Source organism: Ictalurus furcatus, chromosome 7 (assembly GCF_023375685.1).
Source record: "Ictalurus furcatus strain D&B chromosome 7, Billie_1.0, whole genome shotgun sequence".
NCBI classification, from domain to species: Eukaryota; Metazoa; Chordata; class Actinopteri; order Siluriformes; family Ictaluridae; genus Ictalurus; species Ictalurus furcatus.
The window spans coordinates 11,691,196-11,715,304 of NC_071261.1; the positions used below are offsets into that span (position 1 = coordinate 11,691,196).

Consider the following 24,109-nt stretch of genomic DNA (forward strand, 5'->3'; position numbering starts at 1 on the left):
CTTCCCCAAACTGTTGCCACAAAGTTGGAAGCAGATGATTGTATACAATGTATTTGTATGCTGTAGCATTATAATTTCCTTTCACTGGAACTAAGAGGCCCAAACTTGTTCCAGCATGACAAAGTGAGCTCCATGAATACATGGTTTGCCAAGGTTGGAGTGGAGGAACTTGAGTGTAAATTTGAATCTAATGAATATGTTCCCTGGCTTCTTCTGGACGTTTATGCAGCTGGACCCCAGGTTTGGGAAAGCAACTAAGATTTAATAATGCTTCAAAAGTCATACTTAACCTAAAGGAAATGTGTAACCAACATCTTTTCATATAGAGTTGTTGGAATGCAGACATTTGTTTCCGATGTCTGACATTTCATACTGAAATAAAGAACTAGTCACAAATCGACTTCTTTTTTTGATTATTATTTTTTACTACATTTAATGAGTTGTTGGAAGCAAACAACATTTATGAACATTATGCAAATATCAAGACAACAGTTTGATGCAATAAAGCATAATACCTTGCTAGCAAAATAAACTGATTAGTCAACATCTCCTTGTTCTACAAATCAACTTGTTCACTACAAGTAAGACAAAGTAATAGAAAATGGAGATCATATTAAATGAAAAGGTGAGTTATGATAATTTAAACGATATCATGATCAATGATCATGTTTTTTTTTTGGTGATGCTCAGAAAATGCAGGAGCTGAAAGACAGCAAGTGATGAAAGCTATGAAAAATTCCTGGTATAATTCACACAGTAACTGCAACTCCAAAAGTGCACAACTCCACCTGTTTAAACACAAAATCTTATAACATATTTCAGGGTATGCTCTTTACCCAGAAATATGTTTTACATGTGACGTCATTATTAACCGTCAAACAGACCGTCGAACAGATATGCCATTCCATACTCAGGATAATAAATTATAATCAGAACCAATCAGGCCTTCACTTTTTCAGACTTCTCCCCATCAAGCAGGCGAACACAGTCATCACCATCTTGGGGTTGACCTCCACCAGGTCATCGGGCAGCGCGTACACCTTGGCACCTATCTTGCGAGCCATTGAGATTGCGTACCTGAGAACGAAAGAGAGAAAGAAGTTTTCGGTTCATTTTGTGTCAGATCAACAATTTGTGGATTAACAGTCTTAACGCTTGAAGATTTACTTACTTTGCATTGTTGAGCATGTCCTCCTCACTCAGGTCGTCCCTCTTCACCATCTCATCTCTGATTGCCCCGGGTGCGATCGTATCAATCAGATCGATCACTGGGAGACTGGTGTTGATCGATTTGTCCTGAAAGCATTGAAATGTTTTGAAAAAAACCAAATGGTGCGTAGTTGTGTTACCAAATAGTAAAACGCTAATTTAAAGACTAGCTCTGTACGGGGCAGTGTTAGTTCTGAAGGTTGGACCAGTAGAACACAAGCTCTATCATAGCCTAGTAACTTGCATTCTAATGGTGCATCTGGCTGCAGATCTCCTGAGTACCAACCTTAACCCTTTATATGATTGGATTGGACTGGGCTCCAAATTATCCACCAAATTAATAAATACAAATATAAGTTCCAGCTTTGCCAGATTCCATCCAGCTCCTTAATGGGTTCTTTGGTTTGTCCATCAGGTAGAACCCTAATAAAAAACTAGAAGCCTTAGTGAACAGGTTGGAAGGAAAAAGAAAATGACATCCAGCACTTTGAAAGTTAGAAGAGAAGACGTGTTGAATAGTTGAATTACCCTAAAGTTGCTGATAGTAGATTGTTTCTGTCCATTTTTCAGCGTGCTGTTCACCCAGTCAACTATGACTTGGTCACTGATTTTCTCTCCATCACCAATGTCAGATAGCACTTTGAGGGTGTACCTGCATGTAGCACATGTAATATATGGAATACTCTTGTTAATTCTCTGTCCAAAGTACTCACACCCACATATATGCAACCATATCAAATCTGTCATTAGATTCATGACTGCAAACTAGCAAACACAGGATGCTGCAGCAATTGTAATTATTAAGCTTTCTCATTTTGCTCTTCCTAACAGTGAGGGAACGTACACAACAGAATTGAAACGCAGAAGAGCATGAAGTTTCTAGAAATCCATGAATAGAAAATCAGCTCAATGTACACCTTTCCATATCCATATATACCGTGTGTGCCTCTCAGTTAACAGTTACAGCACACAGGCGAGTGAAGTACCTTCTCATTAGCTGCCACACCAGGGCCAGCGTGTGCATGGGATTGCCCTCATTGATATTGTCACCTCCAATGCCCACCAGTGAGAACTTTGCCTCCCTTTTGCCCAAATCAACAGCGTAGTTGCAGTTCTCCAGCTTGGAACACACACAGATACGCTTTATTAGAATGACCTCCATAATGCAGCACTTCATACATACTACAGGAATCACAGGAATTTTTACAATAAATGTAAACGACGTGTGTAATGTTGAACAAGTCTGTCGTGCTCTTAGGAAATAACATGTACATAACTGAATACATTGGCGTGTCGAGGTTCATACATTTGATCATATCCTGAACCAGGCTGTGTGAAATACTGTATTGATGTCTAGTTGGACGAAGGGGCATAAACTAAAAGAAAAACTTTTTATTGATATTCCAAAATTAAAACGGATAGAAAAACTGGGAAGGAAGAAATGGGAATAGTACGTGTAATAATCATTTATATTTCTGTAGTCTTTTTGTAATAAAGCAAATGTTTACTTTTTTATATTGCTAATTTTTTTTAAACCTATTTTGCCCTAGATAATAGATTTATGACTACAATAAGAGCAGTTAGCTTTTCTTTTTGCCTGTTTGTATTGTTTTCAGCAATTTAAAGCTCAGAAAATATGGCTTTGAACCCCTTTTCACTGTACACTTATACTAACTTTTTTCATTTTGGCACCAAGGACAGGATACGGAGGCTGGTTTACTTTCTTCCAGTCCACGGGGACCTGGATTTTCTCATACAGCTGGAGAATAACCAGGCCATCCATCAGGTCACTGCAAAATAAACATAAAGAGGCCTTTCACTTCTTTGTGGTAGTCAAGAATTTCTGAAACATTGACTGGTAACCCTGGATGAATTGCGTAGGCAGCTGGTAGGATTTCTAAACTAAGTGAAACAAAGAGAAAGTGTCTCAAAATGATGACTGCTTATTTCTACAATAAATGAAAGTTTTATATTCGATATTTGCCACCTGTATGAATGATTACGTTTCTAGAATTTGGTAAGTTTAGCCAATAAACGAGACAATGTGACTGACATGGCTGGTGACCAACCACAGACCAACCTTTTTTTGTCATAGTCTGTAGACTATTGCCTTACCTGTATAAGTGGTTGACTCTTGGATTTATCCCCAGCGAGTTCATCCAATTTCTGAAGGTTCTGTCCTCTCGGGATTCTCCTGTATAAATGAGATCGAATCAGTTGTTGGGGAAATTACACACTTGTCCAAGGTATTCAGCAAGTGTTGTCCAGTTTATGCACTAAAAGGTGTGGAAAAGGTCTCGGTCTCTTGTTCAGAGAATCACTGCACACTCGCATGCTTTTAACCCCAAAAGTCAACATGGTTCATTTAACTGTGGAACAATAATCAACATTAAATTTGTATGTATTGGACTCTTTTTCACAGTCCATCGTTTTTTTTTGCTTACTGACCGATCTCCTTTGTTGAAATGTGCTGAAATAGTTTCCTGGGACGTCCTACACTGGGTGTAAAGCCTAAACGTAGACCAGCTATCCATCACTAAACTGAATCACGATGAACTATCACATCTTTTTCCCATCTGAATGCAGATAAGTGATTTGTTAAATAGGTGGAGATCACAAGTTGTGCTCTCTTATTTACACTCCTATCAGGAGGATTCCTGAGCATGGAAAGTCTGTTTCGGTGAATGTTAAAATAAAATGTAGTCAGACGGCCCGAATCAGTTACTAATTAGTGAACAGAACATGAGAATTAAAAAATCCTGCACACTTGTGTGTGCTTCATCATTACATACCCACATACAGTAATTCAACCCCCTTTCTGTTATTTTTGTTTGTTTTGTTTTGTAATATATAATTATTCTGCCGCTTATAATAATGTTGCAAGCACAAATCATATAGTGGACCTTCAGCCTGTCATAAAACTAACAAACTAATTAATGTCAGGGATTAGTCTCTTGATATTGTAGTTTTACAACATAAATTCAGCTCATCACTGCAGGGAAGGAGGTGTGTCCTATGTGACTATCAGTCCCAGTGAAAAAGGCGTGGCCTATGTGACTGTAAGTCTCAATGAAGGAGGCATCACCCATCTGACTATCAGTCCCAGTGAAGAAGACGTGGCCTATGTGACTGCAAATCTCAATGAAGGAGGCATCGCCTGTCTGACTATCAGTCCCAGTGAAGAAGACGTGGCCTATGTGACTGCAACTCTCAATGAAGGAGGCATCGCCTGTCTGACTATCAGTCCCAGTGAAGAAGATGTGGCCTATGTGACTGTAAGTCTCAATGAAGGAGGCATCGCCTATCTGACTATCAGTCCCAGTGAAGAAGATGTGGCCTATGTGATTGTCATTCTCAATGAAGGAGGTGTGGCCTATGTGATTGTCAGTCTCAGTGAAGGAGGCGTCACCTATGTGACTGTCATTCCTAAAGAATGAAGCATGGCTCAGGTGACTGTCATTCTCAATGAATACCTTTGTGACTGTCAGCCTCAGTGAAGGAGGTGTGGCCTATGTGACTGTCAGTCCTAAGAAGGAGGCGTGGCCTATGTGATCATCAATCTCAATGAAGGAGGCATCGCCTATCTGACTATCAGTCCCAGTGAAGGTGGTGTGGCCTATGTGACTGTCAGTCATAAAGAAGGAGGCGTGGCCTATGTGATCGTCAATCTTAATGAAGGAGGCTTGGCCCTGGTCTATGAATGACGGGTGGCCCACGTGACCTTCAGTCTTAATGAAGGCCTGTGTAACTGTTAGTGTTAATGAAGGAGGTGTGGCCTACAGGACTGTTTTCTCCCAATGAAAGAGCTTGGCCAGTGTGTCACTCAGCTCTATTTAACAAGGCATGGCTAGGTGAGTGTCAGTCCCAATAAAGGAAGTGTGGCCTTTGTGGCAGTCAGGTCCAATGAAGGAGGTGTGGCCTATGTGACTGTCAGTGCCATTGGAAGATATGTACCTAATGTGCCAGTCAGTTCATATGAAGGTGTGGCCTCTTGTATAAATGTGCCACAGGAAAACTGTCATGATCACCTTAACCAGAAGCAGTGCCTGAGTCACAACAACCAATAACCAAACCATTCACTTAGAGAAAAATCAGTGAATGGTTGGCATTATTATTATTAATCTTAGCACTGTAGATGGAGAGAGTGATCACACTCCTGAGCATGCAAAGTGAACAGTGCATTAACACAGTACCTACAATGGGAGGGGTCAGGTCTGGGTAGGATGGAGTGGAAAGAAAAGATGAGACATGGTAAACTCTTTTGCTACATCACCAATTTTTTTTTTTTTATTAAATCTGAGCACCCAGTTGTAAACTTGCTAAAACACCACTTTTTTCAGTTTCATGTACTGCTTAGCATAGAATACCTCTTGTAACTACACCATATAACAATTAAGCGACTCTATCTAAGCTAGCCAGCTATATAGTTTATAATGACGAAATGAAAGGCTAGATAACGGTGATATATGGTGTATGATCACATTTGTGATTGGCTGTTCAAATTTAACTGGGATGAACTGCCATGCAAGCTGAAATAGCTATAGTTTTTTTGTTTTGTTGTTCCCATTTATGTAGTATGTGAACCTTTGGCTGAAACTGTTTGGTAATGCGAAAAAATTTTGGAAATAAATAAAACATTATATAAAAACAATATAAATCAATAATGAAATGATCATATAACACATTGTATGTTACATAAAAAAGGTGATGTTGAGGTCATTTTGACTTGAAATTTACAGACTTAATGACTAAACTAAAAGGTTACTGGTGTATTTACACACCTGCCATCAGGAAGTGGCTTAATGTTTTGCTTTATATTGTGAGAAGAATAGAATCTATAGAGATGGTCAGGCCAGCCATTGTTAGCCTTGAGCGATTGTCCTTTATGAGTATCTTTAGCGTATTGCAACTCACCCTCGATCATAGTGAGGTCTATGCCATTGTTGGCAGGCTTTTTCAGAGCCGGGTGCATGTTGAACAGGTTGGCGACGTAGGCCATGTTGAGCTTCTGATTCCCCGCCACCACGTCCTGAGGTGAGACAAACTGCCGGCAGTCGAGTCGAGCCGCCTGTTTCAGCATAAGCTCCGCCCTCTTAAGGTCATCGTCCTCCTGCAATCATAAATACGGTCCTGTACTCATCCCAGGACTCTTATTCACAATTTCACACCTGTTACTCTTTCCTCCTCTACACCTGTGTATAATCGCACTTATAACCGGTGTTGCCCAGAGGAGGACAAGTTCCTTTTGAGTCTGGTTCCTCTCAAGGTTTTTCCCTCATGTCGTCTCATTCCTCACGTCGTTTGTTAGGGATCTACAGGAAATCTACATCTGGATTTTTGCAAAGCTGCTTTGTGACATTTGGCCTCATTTATCAAGCTGAATACAAATGGATTTATTCAGTACACCATAGGCCCACAGTCTGGAGAAAACTTGCACATGGGTTATGCGCTTGACCCAAGTGTGAGGAATGTACCAGGAAATAATGCTTCTTCATTTTTTGGCTGCCAGGTTTTATGGCTCTCTTGCTATCCATGCTTAACTTTGAACCTTTTTATAGCTTACATACTGTAGTTTATCCTTGTGTGATCCCTCTGTGTGTATTTTTTTAAAGGAAGCAACAAACAATTCCTCAGAAGATTTTAACAGTGCTTCAGAATGCATTTCATACATTCATTATTTCTGATTCAGGACAGACTCACGTTTATGCCAGACATGTCGACAATGATCGGTATCTCATCGTCTGCATCTCCTCTAGGAGCGATCTCGTTCAGCAAGTGGAAGTAGGCCTTGGAGTCCTGTGAGAGAAATGAATATCAGAGTGTTGAACTTATAACTGGCTATTAGAGCTGTGATTACTGCAATATGCTTCCATTCCGATTTGGCTGAAGCATTTCCTTCAAAGGGAAAGAAGGCATCGGAACCAAGCGCTAACAAAAAGAATAACAGGTAATGAGTGTGATGCGGCCAGACACAAAGTTGATTGAGTGTTACTCAAAAGACGACTTGGAGAACAGTGCACGGTGATGCTACCTTGATGTCCTCGCTGAAGTTTTGAATTGGTTTCCATTCAGCATTTTTGAGGTGATAGTTCACCCAGCGCAGCAACAGCTCCTCGGGGGACATGGACATCAGATGGTCCAAGTCCTCACCCTCGCCGAGCAGGGCGATCAGAGCTGCACAAACAAGCATAGTAGTATTGAGAAACCGTCGACCCAAACGCACAATCACTTACTATCACTGAGATCAGTTAAATGCCCTTTCTTCGTGAAAACTTTATATTGCTATTTCTGTAAGAACATTAATTATACCATGAAAAGTGAAAACATGAAATGTCAAATATATTAGACTGTCTATATATGATGGCGAGTCACGTTATTAAAAGTGTGTGGTGCGCTATAGTGCCAAGGAGCAAATAATTGTGAGGATCTAAAATCTTACACAATACATACACAATTTGACCATTATCATAATTTGTTCCTAAGGTTGTGCAAACTAATGCTCTCAAAATTTTTCTCTACTAAGCTAAATTAGTTTCGCAGCAATTATATCATAATGTACATCTATAGACATTAGACTATAACCGGCATAAAATAGTAACCAAGGTATAATTGTTGTCAGCTAGCTTTGTTTCCTTTCGAATTTTATATTTATATATATATATATATATATATATATATATATATATATATATATATATATATATATACATATAAAAACATGGTTATTTATTTATTTATTTATTTATTTATTTATTTATTTGCACAGGGTGTGTGTCTAACCTTCATTGCTTGAGATCTCGATATTAGCGAACAGGCCGATCTTAATGATCTGCCAGAGGAGCCCGAGTACCAGGTGAGGAGTTCCAGCAATCATGTCCTGAGCATCAATGTTGACCACCATACAACCGATGGCTGAGGCGGAGTTAAGGGCCAGTATCAAATTCTCCTAGAAGACAAGAAAAATGGATATGTTTGTCTTTACATGACAAATGAACACTTATGGTTTATGTCATCCAAAAAAGATGGGAGACTATGAGAAATGATGTAAGCAGAAGGCATGGGAAATCCAAATGGTGCCTTTCCTCACTGCAAAAAGTAAATAACAATAACAAAGTGAAGCAATGCACGCATGTAACCAACACTTGAACCACTTTGTCAAGTCCATTTCCATATGGAAAAACCTTGCTGAGAAGGAATCTGATGTTCTTAAAGCAGTAGACACCACTGAACTGAAATGCCATAATGGCTGAAAGGAAATCTCTCTTTGTGAGCAACCCACTGAAATAGACGACATAATATTGAGAAATCGGAAAAACCCTTTGGCGAATCCTGATGTTTTCCCAATAAAAAGGCGCAGATTTATTCAGGACTTATAAAGGAAGTTGTATAAGTAGAGCTACTTTTTCCTGTATAGCTTTTTCTACCTTTAGATTTTTCTTACAGCACAGCGCTGTTGAATTCTTGAATCTGATTGGTCAGAATGATGCGCTTATCATTTCATGTTATCTTCATGTTTATACGTTTTTTTTAAAAAATGTATTCACTGACATATCGCTGTCAACTTTGACAAGGTAACAGTACCTCCACTTTATGTTGGGCCACACTGCTTCATCATTGATTAATTCCCTATAACAGCATGCCCCTCAAGTGTTTTATTCATCACACAGCCATCTTATATGTAGCTCCTTTCCTGGGATACAGTACAGTAAGTCATGTTTTATTTACAAAGCGACATCTGAAGATTGGTGCATGGTTCTACCTTGGCAAAGCTAGACTTGGCATCTCTGCTTATCCAGATAAAATCAGAGGCTTCAGTTCCTTGAGACCCGTGCTGAGGTCAGCATAGTCGTGATGTGCCTGTTTCATTCTAGCTGCTTTAACACAGCAAAATTGAGAGCTCATGAAAAAAGGATGAAGTGTTGACTGGCCTTTAGCACATAAAGCTGGATTTGATAGCAGCAATATGGCTGTCTTATTCTGACCCAGCCAAGCACGGAGAGCCAATTTTGGACGCAAGCCCAGTATGTCTTGCTGCTTGCTGCTGTTCTGACACAAAGTGACTCGGATGGAAAGCTGGATGCACTTGCGTATGTCAGCACGGCTCTGTCACCTGTTGAACAGCAATATTTGCAGACAGAAAGGCTCTGGCGGGGATTTGGGGACGTCTTCAGCTAAATGTGCTTGCTGGCACATTTACAGTGAGCGCTGACTACAAATCCCTTGGATTGGAATTCAACAATCTGTCATCCTGTCCTCCTTTATAACTCGAATGCTTTACAGTAAAACTGCAATATTACAGCTTCGCAGGTCCTGGGAAGTAGGCCAACTACTTCTCCAGGCAAAAAAAAAACCAGTGATATTCATGCCACTGAACTGGCTGAAGCTCATGTACATTTTTGAGTTAACAACAACAACAACACACCATTATACTATAGCAGGGGTATTTAATAAAGATTTATGAAGGCCCAGCTACATAAATTTCCTTGCTTACAAAGATCTGAATAAGCACTATGCCCATTTTCGTACATTATTCCACTATGTTGTTCACTGGATTACTTTGCTGGGAATACATTGCTACTTTGCTGCCACACCCTGACCGTGGTCTGAACAACACAAATTGACCCATGAAATGTAACGTACAATTATGAAGAAGTAAAGATAATGGCATCTATCTACCTGTCTATCTATCTATCTAAATAGAAGAGATCTTTATTGTATATGAAGAGTAAGTTCTTACCGTCATGTTGAACATTGTGCGTTTTTTTGTGTTGATGACCCTTTCATCGATCGTGTCGCGCTGGGAGTGGTTGATCATTTTGCTGCGAATGAATCAATGAACAATACCAACAATACGGACAAACAACAAAGTATTCAAACACATATCTGTGTTCTAAAGTAAAATTATTCCATTAGAGGGGCAAAATATAGTAATAAACACTCCCATAAATGTAGCTACTTACAAAGTGTCTGTTATTAGAACTAATTTAGGGGTTTTACAGGGGTGGGGGTGAATACTTATGGAATCAGAACTTTTATACTCATACACTTCATATTATGGGCTATTTTATGTAGATTCAGAGTATAACGCTAAAAAATGTGGAAAAGTTCAATAGTTGTGAATGCTTATGCAAGGCACTTCGATTTAATCAACTCAACTGATTTGGTCTGGCCCACTTGACATTGGACAAGGTGTAATGTGGCCTGTTACCTAAAATTAGATTGACACCCCTGATATAAAGAAAAGAATGGTGGAATCAACTTACCAGAGGAGTATTCCATCCTTCACTGATTTGAACAGACTGTCGGTATTCGGGTCCATGGGGATGATATGTTGGCAGTCGGGATCGTTTGCCAAGGACTTATTGATCCAATTGACGAAAGCCACTTTCTCTTCATCTGCAGGCCAATTTGACAAATTAGACATAAGCAATAGAAGCAGCAGGCTCAGATTACCAATGGGAATTGTTCATATCCAAGGGCCATAAAATTACTTAATTCATGCAACTCATCGCTTCTAATGGGACGGCGCTCTGGCTCAGATTTCAGCAAGAGCTACAAACGTGTGACAGAACAACTCGAGAGCACTACACATGCAATTACATCAATGCCAGTAATCAAATTGGGTGCACCAAAGAACAAAGGGCTGTATTCAGAGTTGGGTTACGCAGCTGCCTAAGATGAGCTTCTGGGCTTCCTGTTAAGATTATTAAAATCATCTGTGTGTAGGTCAAGTCTCTGAGGTTGGCAGATTTTTCTTGAGTAGAACCGACATGGGATTTTTCAGTAGTGTCTAGACCACCATCTTTAAACAAAAGCACTTGCCTCAGTTCTGTTATCAAATCCTCACTGTGTATGCAATTCAAATCATGGCCCAAAATGATCGGTTCTCTAAGTAACAATGATTGGCCCACCAGAATATGAGTGCTGAGTTCCTTCACTGGATAATCCAGATGTTCCTCCAAACGAGCGGATCCCATCCTTCCTGGAGATGGCCTTGCGAAAGGTTCCTCTTAACTCTTTACTTCTTATATCTTGGTATATCTGTGGAATCAAATGGGAAACAATGTAATCATACATTGTGGTAGTTGGCAGGTGGTGTAAGATGATGGGCACTGCTTGAGACTAATATAGTCTGTCTCCAGACCTGGAGGCATCCAGACTTTTGAGCTAATGCCGTGGATTACTGTGTTAGCAGCTAATATTATCAATGGACGACAATAGATATTTTATCCATACCACGACAAACTCTTCAAAGCTTATCTTCTCATCTTTGTTGGTGTCACCAGCAAGGATCCTCTCTGCAATCTCTCGCACCTTGTACCCTGGCAAAGAGAGGCTGGCTTCTCGAAAGAGCTCCTGCAGCTCATAGTCGCTGACATAACCACTGTTGTCGATGTCTGTGAAGGGAGAGTGAGGGAAACAAATCGGCCTTGACAAAGGATTTTTTTTCCTTTGCCGATCTATGCAAATACACAAATACTCCCAATCGTTACCCAAATACTGTTCTCCTTAGTAAAGGTCAGCTCGTGCTTACAACCAATGAGTGCTAAGGCATTTTCACAAACTGTGCATTGTAAATTAAAACATTCAATCACTGGCTTTGTGACTGATGATGATGTTTCCTCTACCATTCTATACCTTTTTTGGTTAAGGCTAGCAACAAAGTTTTTTTTCTCTACGTAATAACATGGTAAATTTCACACAGTCATGCAGTAATCACCATATTTGATCATCTTTACCATGTCATGCATCAAATGCTAAAACAGATAATACAGGTGATAGTGTAATTCTATTTGGAAGATTAACATTTTTTAAATTCTGACTTCTGTGGACAGCAAACATGTGATAACAGACTGACCAATTTTTTGGAAGGCTTGCCTGAGTTCCTCCAGGTCCTCTCGAGAGATCTGTGTCACGTTGTTCTCCATGGTGCCTGCTCCACAGCCTCTCTCAGTGCACAAGCAGCCTGGAGAAAGGACACGAGTGTGATTTAGACTTACTCCTGAAAATGAAACTGGATTTTGCATCCAAAGCATATGCAGAGTAGGATTAAAGAACCCAGAGAGAACGTCCAATCCACAAACAAAATTCAACAAAAGAATTACAAGCTACGAGCGTACCTCTGTCTTAGGTTTGACTCCTGCTTCAGGTCCAAGCTACTGTGAGAATATAGATGAGCTCCTACCTTACAGCGCACGAGACAACAGCAAGGAAGGGGAGGAGACCTTCGGCCTTAATGAACTATGTCCGAGGTGAGGCCTCTCTCACCGTGTCTGCTTCAAAGTTAACTTTTACACCCACTTCTGAGTCAGCAACAGCTTCCCAAACTAACAGCTGATGGTGCAACAGAATATCAGAAACGAGTCATTTTGCCGTTCATATGGTGCTATATTGTTCCCTTGTTGTCACAGGATATCCCATTGACCGAGACTATACAATCGTAATATTTTATATTTATTGTGAACACAAAGAAACACACAAAGCCTGTGTGTTTGACTAGGTCCAGCTGGCATGTGTGTGTGCACAAGTAGGATAATTCATGAGGCTAGTGTTGTTTAAAGCACGGCAGTTACGCAGAGACACTCAGTACCCAACCAGTACACACGGAGTAGAAATCATATCATATCAAACTAGAGCACCAAGAGGGTAACTGACTATCAGGGACTCTCGATCGAGAAAGATGTTTCCGTGCTGCTGATTACTCGGAAACAGTATTCAGTGAGGATTTAAGACACTCCAAGATTTGTACCAAAATGAGGATTTTTTTTTTTTTGGACAGAAACTTCAAAAGCACCAACATGTGCCAAATGCTATGAATGTAAATCAACGAAATGTAAATGATTTCCGAAATGACAAGCACTACATTTGTGTATGCAATGGGATTCATCGCACATGTATTTGCCGGCCATCTACACAGAATGTACACGTGATTTGGTTGTCGCTTGCATTGAAGATGTTCTGATGGATCGTGGTGGCCCAACACCTTACTAACACACTTTATATGTTGGGTTCTTGTATATACAGTAGACCATTTACCAAGTTATACCAGCTTCTGGATCTATCTGAATCCTTATTTGCAGTAAGCATTTGCTATAAGCCTGGAGTGATGAGAACTCCAACGATAAACACTGGGGTCCAAGGAAAGCCTTAAAGATTGAAGTTGCCTGAATTTTTCGCACCTGATTGGTCAAAAAATTTTAATCAAGTTTTTGATCTGCAGCTAATGGTGGTCCTTTTTTAAAATGTTGTACTTTTTTTTGTAAGTAGCCTCTTCCCTGTGGATTTGACATGTAAAACATGTGCTCACATGTAAAACATGTGCTTGAGAAAAATTGTCAACTCTGAGAGCAGCCATATGCAGTCCAGTGCACTGAGAAATGTACAGATTTCAACACTGGTGGGACACTTTATGTTAAGTGTGTGTCCTGAGGTATCATGTACTTTGCTGCCAGGTATACAATATCTGTAGATGTACTCGCTTTTGTGAGAGCTCCATATGTCACAAAACAAAACAAGGACACAACGCCTCTTATGATGAAGCAGCTGCTAGTACACATTATACTAAATATATTCAGTTCACCGATGCAGAACATAATCACAATTATCGTAATTTATCTTAAAAGGTTACTTAATGTGTCCACATCAGGGATCAGGCTGGAAAATACAAAATGCAAGCTCAGGACAAAAGCAAAACCAGTTCAGAACTGAGCGTCTAATACAGTAGTGATATGCTTACCAAACCTGCTGAGTCGTCAAATATAATGCCGCATTAAGGAAGTCAATTGACTTCCTGTTTGGCAGTATATCTTGGGAATTCCATGATAAACTTTAGAGCTTCTCTTCATGGGCAAAGTCGAAGTTCCTCCTAATAGAGTGTAAACGAAAGAAATTGGAAGCGAGACGCAGAAACGCTGAGACACCTGATACCAAGCCATGCCGACTTCTTTAAGAGGTCGTCACGGGGCTTTGCATCTCCACCACCTGCATTATTGATCGCTCGAGAAGTAGGATCAGTTACCAAGCAGAGGAAGGACCTTCAAGCAGGTGAAGCATGCCCCCTTGATTTATCCACTCGCCCGCTTTGCGATTAATCGCTTCTGACTCACAGCATCCACAAGGGAAGTATAGCCCATGTGGCATGCATAGCGTGTAAGTCTCTAAACTCCATATAATCGTTTCTCAATTCCAATTGGTCCGAAGGTACTGATTTGTTTTCTATAACAGCAGTTTTGACAATAGTTCCAGGTGCAAGGTTTATATGAATGTGTTTCTTTGTGTAGTAACAACATGCATGAGGACTTGTATGGAGGACGTTCCACATAACTGGATTAAAAAAGAAAATACATGTATTGTCGATATGGTGAGGTTTTCTTCTATATTTTACATTTATGGAAGGAGTCTCCAGCGTCAGCGCTTTATCACAGTCAGAGCTAAAGATGAAACTTTTAAGTTTCAGGTTTCTCTGTAACATGACACATCGCAATAATCCACTTCACGGTGGTAACAATACCTTTGCATTGCAGCATCTTGTTTATTATTATTTTCCTAAAACAGCATGCCCCTAAGTGGCAAAGTAATTACTGATCTGCTCTGTAAACTTTGACTGATGTCAGAGAGCAAAATCGAGAGCGTCAGTTGCTTTTGAATCCACGCTTTCTTCATTGGTGATGGGGGAAAACAAACAAACAAAAACAAACAAATGATGAACTTCTACTGGAACCTTCCACCGTAGACTGCGATCTATCGTAAATTACGCCCTAGCTTGGAAAAAAAATGAAGAAGACTTTATGTTTGTAGCTTTACCTTTTAAAGATACTTGCTGCTTGTGAGACTGTACACATTTGCAATGGAAATGGTTATCAGCTCCACAAAGCAAAGGCCAGGCTCGTCTGTTGCCTTTTAGGGAAACGCAACAAACATCTAAGCAGCACTGCTTTGAATGGGAGCTTAGATAATTTCCAGGAACAGAAGCTTGAAATGCACCACCCAAACTCACTGCATGACAATATATCAAATCAAACGTCATACAATAATTATAGGTCTAGAAAGACCTTTTAAAACAAAATCCCCTTCACAATTATGAGAGTAGCTGACTGGCTTGTGCAGGTATTGATAGCTATCCTGTACATGCCTATTAACACTTAAATGTATCTGCTTGTAGAATTCTGTATAATGTCAATATTTACATTAATGTGCTGATTGGGGTTTCAACTGATTTCTAAATTTGCTGGGGTTTTTTTTTTACATAGACAAAGCAATATTGTGACAAATAAAATTCAAATTGAGATTTTATTAAATCTATTAGGCATTAGGTAAAGGGACAAACTGAAACGTTTGGCTGGAATGATACTCTGTCGTGTTATTTTCTGTTTTAAGTGATTTAATCTTATCTGGTCCTTTACGACCTCTCATTAAACAAACTTGTCATTAAACAAAATCGGTGGCGGATCGCTGGACAGGACGTATAGTCAGGCAGATGCACACATAGACATCAAAGGGGGCTTGAGCACCTGCCCTTTTTCTTCCTCGAGAGAACGTGCCCTTTTTTGTGGCATGCTTTTTTTTCTTCTTTTTTTTTTTTTTTTAAATAAATGAATATTTTATATATATATATATATATATATATATATATATATATATATATATATATATATATATATATATATATTCCTGTTTGCCCAAATATATTTATTGAATAAAAAATCTAAATATCAGGTCAGGAGATCAGACTTTGTTGAGTTCCGATGCCCTCCATCTCTCTCTCTCTCTCTCTCTCTCCCCCTCTCTCCCCTCCCTCCTTCTCTCTCTCTCTCTCTCTCTCTCTCTCCCCCTCCCTCCTTCTCTCTCTCCCTCTACCTCCCTCTCTCTCTCTCCCTTTCCTTCCCTCTCTCCCTCCCTGCTTCTCTCTCTCTCCCTTTCCCTCCCTTTCTCTCCCTTCCCCTCCCTTTCTCTCCCTTCCCCTCCCTTTCTCTCTCTCTCTCTCTCTCTCTCTCTCTCTCTCTCTCTCTCTCTCTCCATCCGCACAGCAGTGCAGAGCACACATCAGCACATCAGACACACAGACAGGCAGGCAGTAGCTCCTCCCAGCTCCTATCCCAGTTGTGTTTTCTTGTCTTGTGTGGAGGTGAGTGGTGTTGAACAGAAGAATAAGCTACCAGTGCCTCGACTTTACAGCTTTTAGCCAAAAGACAAATATAGTTAACTGTCCTGCTGACATGCATGACTCATGAGCTACTAGCTAATGCTAAAGTTGACCTAAAGCAATATATCAAGGCTTCCAATATAACAGGCTAATGTACTGTACTTACTGGAGACCCTACAGGTGAATACAATAAAAATTGTGTCTAATAACGTCATCACAATCGCCACATTGATATGCAAATTAGGCGTTAACTACTTAGAATGCGCTAATTTGTATACATTTGACGAGGCACAGGTGAATAGGATAAACAAAATAACAAAAAAGAAAAAAGACGATGTTATAGTAAGACGATTTATTTATGAGGGCGTATGTGGCGCCATCTGCTGGCTGTGGTGTATATTACCATTCCAATTGAGGAAAATTATTTGTTTTAAAATCTGTTATTTGTGAAACATGATGTTGTTGTTTTATAATCCAACTCAGTTTTATTAGCTGACTCAGACTTTTGGATTCACCTGTCATGGTGCTTCTGGATCTCCTAGCCCAGGAAAAGCGCCTGATTCTCCAGAGTCGTTGGACCAAAGGTCAGCGTCCATCGTCCAGGATAATAATCCGCACCAGGACGTGTCAAGAAACAGCTGTAGTGTTCATATTCTTCTCCTTGTGGATGGAGGACTGAGAAATAAACAATGCAGAAAGAGAAAAGTGAGATGTGAAAATTTGATCTCTGAAGTCTATACACACATACACTCTACTACGCACACACAAACACACACACATCCCAAATCTAGCTCATGGCTTATCTCCAGCCTAATACAGCCCTAATTCCACTAATCCTACACAGAGTCACGTACAGATTCATGTTTATATTCATTAACCACATGAATGTAACACATGGGGGGGGGGGGGTTCTGGGCAACAAGGGAAATGAAAATAAATGCTCAAAATTGTCTCTTCAGGTGAGTGTCATGGACGTTAAGGGTCTATAAATAAATACCCAGTTATTTGTATATATTTACGAGTGTTTGTGTGTTTGTAAGAGAAGAAGAACAGAAGATGGCGCTCATGCACAAGAAAAGCAATGCAGAGTTCTGACATCTTGTGTAAGACAAGAAATGTCTGTACTGCTAGAATTATAGTGAGAAATCAAGGTACCAAGCTGTAGTTTTCCTTCTCACTCGGTTATCTTTGGTACATATCTTGTCACTGTTTGTATGAGCGTATAGTGTGTGTAATTGTATCCATACAGTGTGTCTTTAAATCACAACCACCATTTTATTTGCCCTTCTTCACCTCTTTCCAAAAAAGTTTATTTATTTATTTATTTATTTTAATAGCAATCAAATATTAGTCATGCCTCAGCTTTCAGCCCCAATGAGAGTTTGACCTTTTTTAAAACTGAATTGAAATTCCAGACCGTCAGTGAAGTAGTTTGGCCCTATACTGAAACATTTAATTTATAGTAGACAGAATGTAAAAGTATCTACAGTTTGAACACCACTGGTCTAGTAGCTCTCTGTCAGTAATTGATACCACAACGCTGTCGAATTCTCAATTCAAATTGGTCTGAAGGTGTTGATTTGGTTTTTTTCTTACTTTCTACAACAGCAGCCCTGATAGTGTTTCTTGCTGCAAGGCAAATCACGGGTTTGGAAGGAGTCTCCAGTTTTCACCATGGGAAAGTCTTAAGGAGTTTATGCTGCTTTTTTTCTTTCTTTGCAGTTCCTTGGTAACTTGACTGCTTATTTATTTATTTGTTTGATAGAAATAGAGAGGCTGAGTATGGAAGGAATATACAGTAGTGTTTATAGCTGCTATAATGTTAGTGATAGCATGTACTTGTTTTGGGGACATTTCACAACATTATGTTGAACTTGGTGTTTAAAAAATACATTTAATAAATAGAAAATGTAAGCCTGTGCAAAATACTGTAGTGGGCTATAAGAGGAATGAAACAAAGCACGACTTGCAGTTATTGGAAAATAATCAACTTGGAGTGGTAAAAGTAATGCCACTTCATAGTTTTCCCATGACGGCATGTCCTGATGTGTCTTATTCCTTCTAGATTGTGCATATCATAATAAATGTGGAGGTTAGATTCTGGTTATTCTGCCAATTTTTATGAAACTTCATGCCCTCAATATTTAAAAGGAGACCGTTTTGCTCTCATTTTGGCAAATGAGAGGAAAGTGGAAAAGGTTTGAATAAGATTGTTATTATTATTATTATTATTATTATTATTAATAATAATAATAATAATAATAATAATAATAATAATAATAATAATAATAATATTTTAAAAAGACAATACATTTTAATTTATTTGCCATTAGGTTATGTAATGTTTTGTCAGATGTAGTCACTGTAATGACTAATTAATAAAGCATGAGACCAGTGTTGAAAAAAACCAAAACGTAACGTAAATCACATAACATGTTGAGAAAATGTACTTTTTTTTAAAATGTATTTATTAAGTACAGTAAATACAAAATGTAAAAGTTCTTAAATAACAAGTATTATCTTTGAAATTCTTCATTATTAGCGCGTTTCCGCATTTGCTCCCTGTGTAATTTTGACGCACGTGTATTTCGGCCAATCGTATTTGTTCCCCGACAGCCTCACCTCCACCAATCGCTTGCCAGAGAAGGCGGGACTTGTGTGTCTCTGAGCCCTGATTGAATTCTCTCAGCTCGTGTACTGTAGAGTAGTAAACAGGAGGCTGGGACAGGAGGCGCTTCTGCTGCTCGACACATATATTTCGGCTCGTTTTCCACCCCCAGAAACGTTATATCTCTATCATAGTGCTTTCAGGAATGTTATATCCCCATGAGGACTTACAATGCGCGGATACGTCGTTATTTTAACAGCGGTTTTGCTTTTATTAATCTAGTACTGCAACGTGAGGTAAAAAAAAAAAAAAACATCTCAGGGATGCTGCGTGGTAAGCAGAGGCTGCAGTTTAAAATATACTACTATGTATAATTATATTTCAGTCTGTATCTAAGCAAGTTTAGCATATCTAGGTTCTTGTTTGGACTGCTCCCCTGAAGAACTACAGCCTAATCGATATTGATCGAATGTGCCCAGTTAGGACTCATCCTCATCCTAGTCAACTCACAACCGCAACGCTCCTGCCTCAGTTAATATCGAGCTGTTGTATCATCCTTACCTAAATGAAAAACAAGTCATTCCTTCTTAAACCGTCATGGGAGAAAGCGTTCGGAAAGAAGCCCAGAACGTCCTCCAGGAGCCACACCAGGATCATCGCCAAGCCTGGCTTGGTCATCAAAGTGCTGAGGCGGAAGAAGGTTGTCATGATCCTCGCCTACTTTACACTTGTGGTGCTGACAATGCTGAACCTGGCTAACTACAAATGGCCCAAAGAGACACAGCCGTGCAGCCTCCAGGTGAGCGATAACAGGAACTTTCAGAACAGACCAAACTTTCACGTGCTCTACAAGGCTCCGCAGGTGAAGAAGCGGCAGCTCGTGTACGTGTTAACTACATGGCGCTCGGGCTCGTCCTTCTTTGGCGAGCTTTTCAACCAAAACCCCGGAGTGTTCTTTTTGTACGAACCGATGTGGCACATTTGGCAGAAGCTCTACCCTGGAGATGCATTGTCACTCCAAGGAGCAGAGAGGGACATGCTAAGTGCTCTGTACAGGTGTGATTTTTCAGTTTTTCAGTTGTACAACACTCAAGCCGGGAAGAATATAACCACTCTGGAAGTCTTTGGTGCCCCATTTAATAAAGTTATCTGCTCCTATCCCCTTTGCTCGTTCTATAGAAAGGACGTGGTGGAAATGGTGGACGAAATAGTGTGCAAAAAGTGTCCCCCTCTGAGCCTTCATGCGTTGGAGGAGCAGTGCTTAAAATATGACAGCATTGTGATTAAAGGAGTACGCATTTTGGATGTAAATGTCTTGGCTCCTTTGATGGCGGACCCGTCGCTCAATCTGAAAGTGGTCCACTTGGTGCGGGACCCACGAGCCACAGCCAACTCCAGAATTAGATCCAAGCACGGGCTGATTCGGGAGAACCTGCAAGTGATACGGAGTAGGAACCCGAAGATGCGGCGTTTGCCCATGGCTGACCCGAACCATAAAGCCGGCAGGAAAGATGCTTCAGACTACCACGCCGTCGGAGCCATGGAGGTGATTTGCGAGCACATGTCCAAGACTCTGAAAACGGCCCTCAGCAGTCCAAGCTGGCTCAAAGGGAAGTACATTATGGTGCGATACGAGGACTTGGTGGAAAACCCAGTCAGGACCTTAAATCGTGTTTACCACTTTGTAAACCTGACAGTTAGTCGCAACATGGAAGCTTTTGTCGTGAACATGACAAGTGGCCACAGTAACTCTGCCAAACCGTTTCAAGTTTCGTCTAGGAACGCAACTGTGGCTGCTAGCACATGGAGAACTGTGCTCACCCTCCAACAGATTCGGCAGGTGGAGGACTACTGCCATCATTCCATGTCTGTTCTTGGATATTTACGTGTTCGCACGTTGTGGGAGGTGAAAGACCTGAGCAAGAGTTTATTAATGTTACCCAAGGTCTGAACCTCTGTGGTGGCCAAAGAACAAACGCATTGTTGTTTTGCACTCCAAATTGAGTGTGGTAGACTTTTAGATGGGGTGTGACTGTTTGGGTATTACGACTAGCACCATTTGACCACTTTTGACCAAAAACAAAAAGACAAAAAATACCTCTATTTGGTGTCTGATTTACAATTTAAGCTGTGCCAAGATATAAACTCAGACAACTGAGATTGCTTTATAACAGGCGCAGCTTTGGAGCTTTCTTCTTTCCCTTAGATGACCTTTCTTTCTATTGAAACAAAAAAGCTTCTAATACATTGCACAGTAATGCGTGGGTGATGCCCCAAGGCTTTTAGCTTCACACAAAGCTATGAAGGCATGGAAATGTACTGGATTGTGGGAAATTTAAAATATTGACTCTATGCCTTCTGATATAAATATTTAATGATGCAGGGAGTATTTTTAAGGAATATTTTGGACTAATGTTCTCCTGGAACTTTGGGGTTTGGGGTCTGTTTCTAATGTCTGTATTACAGCAAATTATTTGAACTTATTTCTGGTTAGGGTTTGAGATAATGGGAAACTTAATGAGATGAAGTGCCTTGTTTGAAGTAAAAAAAAAATCATTGGTTGTAATGAAAGCCAACAAGAAAAAACCCCCCTCACGATTCTGTTTCTTTCCTCATGATTATACATCACACTTTTACAAAATCTGGTTAATTAAAGTTTTTATGTATTTGCCTTGAAGAAAATAAGAAATCCGTACATTTTCTATATTTTCCTTTAAATCCCTTCATCCTTTTTGTGTATACTCAAGTACAGGTCATGTGGTGTTTAAAAACGGCAAGGGATGATTTTACCAAACTATTTCCTGTTTGTATCCCAGACATCCCTCTTAATCGAGTCCTTCATTCCAAAAGCAGCCTTCGGCACACACTGTCAGGACTGTAGTAACTGAAGAGAGTAAAGAGATTAGGTTTGCCCCTCAGGGACGCTCTAGCGTCAGAGTCTTGCAGGATTCACAAAAGTAGTGAAGTATGTCAGGGAAATAGTACGAATAGCAGCAGCGCTAAATAGGGACACGGTATACAGGGAGGATGTTAAGTGGACACAGAGGGACCTCAAATGGGGACCTGACGGCTCTCAGAGCAAAGCCTTGGCAACTGCACTGGCTTCCTGCCATCTCTTCTGTTCCACTCTACTCTTTCTCTCTCTCTCTCTCTCGCTCTCTCTCTCTCTCTCAGTCTCTCTGTTGTAAATCAGAGGAAGAGACTTTAAAAATGACATCTTGCTAAATAATTGTTTCCTCTTTTTTTTTAAATTATGGATTTGTCAAAAGAGAGACGAAGTAGATCGGTTGATTTAGTTTTTTTTTCTGGGGAAAAACGTAGCCTCCTATTCAAAATCCCAGTCCTCAGTGATACGGTGCTACACTCAATCACATTTGCCCAATTAAATTATGTTTTGCAAAGCAACTGTTTACATTCACTGAATGATGAAACATGGGGGGGGGACCCCAGGAAGTACACAGCACTCTGAAAACAAGGCTTGGACAACTGCATGAACAATAATACACAAAGATAACCAGGAACAACAAGATGAAAGTAGAATACGAATGAAAGATTTAACACGGAACAGGTAAACACAATTGGGCAACAAACCAATGACAGGACACCTTGTAAATGTAGTATGTGAAAGCAGTGCTCGTCATACTGGGAAGCTTAACCCTTTGCCATTGTGATATGCTTTTATTTATTTATTTTCTTTCAGCTAATAAACGCTAATAAAAATTTCACCGAAGGAGAAAGGACAGCAGTGAAAGCTACACAGAGTGAAAGATACATATTGTAGTAGCACCTACATGACATTTGACAGGTCATGTGCAATGTTGCCAAAAGGCATTTAAAGGGCATTTAAAAACAAACCAAAATAAAAGATTTGGTTATATTTCTTCTTATTTTTAGCCTTTGGTGGGGAAGCAAGATCATAACGTTGATACATCATTTCTGATGTATAAACATTATCCACTCTCCTCCGTTTCATCTTTAAATCTTACTCTACACATGTCGTACTTTCCATATGTTCGCCACAGCATATATTTGTGGGAATTGTTTATAATTATTTCCGATTTAATACTGTGGACTGTTGTTTAAACTAAGCCCGAAAAAAAAACACTCTTGCTTGCTTGCGTTTTACCTGCAACCTTGGTGTAAAAATCACAGCCATGGCAACCCTAGTCTTGTGAGTTTCTTTGAGAATAAAAAATGTGGAGGAGCTGCACTGAACGTTTTGCTTTCTATTTTTGTAGAAAAGTGTCGTTTGGTGTACAAAAAACAAAACAAAACCCCCCAATGCTCCCTGATAAAGAGTCAGATCTTATATTAGTGGAATGTCTTGATTGCAGCCAGTGGGAAATTTGGGGTATAAGTTTAGGGGGATCATTCCGGACCGAGCAAAAGCAGACAAATGACAATGAACTGAATCGGGCCAGTATTAGACGTCAATGGACGTCTTTCAGTCAACGTTCACTGGGAAAACTCAGTGAATCCCCAACAGGTTACTAAACAGCTGACAAAAGTGATTTTCCACAAAACTGGCGAATTAACCATGGAGCTTATTCACACACACACACACACACACACACACACACACACACACACACACAGCAGTTTCTCATGAGAAGCACTGTGTGCTTTGTTCCGAGAGGTATTACTGAACAAAAAGTACGAAACCTTCTAAGCTTCGGCCATACAACACACACGCCCAGCTTCCCTAACAGTTCAAAGCAATGCCCATTATTCACAGGTTTATCCATTAGCTTGCACGTTCTAAACCGTCATCGTTTCCATAGTAACAGCCCAGTCACTGGATTTGTACTGTATGGTGGACGCACCACCTAATCTAAGATCTGATAACTGTTCAATAAGCACGTTATTTAACAAAGAAAAATGTCAAAACGTGTCATTGTTGATATGCTGATGTTATCTGTAAAGAGATGTTGAGTTACAATAATGGAAGCAGTTTCCAGTGTCAGGTGTTTGTTACAGTAAGTAAGTATATGTGCCTTGAGGTAAAAAAAAAAAAAGAAACGGAAAAGGAACTAACTAGCCAAAAAACAACAAAATACAGTGAGGCAGTTGGTAAAGAAAGTCGCTGTGAATGTAGTTTGTTATCCTTTAAATCTAAAGCAAATTCCATCATGACCAATGTTGCATGAAAG

General features: G+C 40.0%; 2 protein-coding genes across 3 annotated transcripts; one reads left to right on the plus strand and one right to left on the minus strand.

Moving 5' to 3' along the window:
• Nucleotides 1–404: 404 nt before the first annotated feature.
• pls1 (plastin 1 (I isoform)) lies at nucleotides 405–12,469 on the minus strand. Of its 2 annotated transcripts, XM_053628402.1 has the most exons (16): nucleotides 12,330–12,469; nucleotides 12,068–12,223; nucleotides 11,446–11,606; nucleotides 11,121–11,250; nucleotides 10,473–10,605; nucleotides 9,947–10,028; nucleotides 7,990–8,155; nucleotides 7,241–7,383; nucleotides 6,910–7,005; nucleotides 6,124–6,319; nucleotides 3,325–3,403; nucleotides 2,885–2,999; nucleotides 2,196–2,329; nucleotides 1,738–1,861; nucleotides 1,172–1,296; nucleotides 405–1,077 (listed from the first exon to the last, which is right to left on the minus strand). In XM_053628402.1, exons 2-16 carry the CDS (start codon nucleotides 12,135–12,137, stop codon nucleotides 948–950), a joined length of 1,884 nt encoding a protein of 627 aa, XP_053484377.1. In that variant the 5' UTR covers nucleotides 12,138–12,223; nucleotides 12,330–12,469; the 3' UTR covers nucleotides 405–947. The 2 variants fall into 2 exon arrangements, with proteins under 2 accessions (XP_053484377.1, XP_053484376.1); XM_053628401.1 differs by having other exon boundaries at nucleotides 12,068–12,469.
• A 6,546-nt stretch (nucleotides 12,470–19,015) lies between these two features.
• On the plus strand, nucleotides 19,016–23,386 carry chst2a (carbohydrate (N-acetylglucosamine-6-O) sulfotransferase 2a). Its single transcript, XM_053628403.1, has one exon. The coding sequence runs from the start codon at nucleotides 19,525–19,527 to the stop codon at nucleotides 20,908–20,910; it is 1,386 nt and encodes a 461-aa protein (XP_053484378.1). The 5' UTR covers nucleotides 19,016–19,524; the 3' UTR covers nucleotides 20,911–23,386.
• Nucleotides 23,387–24,109: the final 723 nt, after the last annotated feature.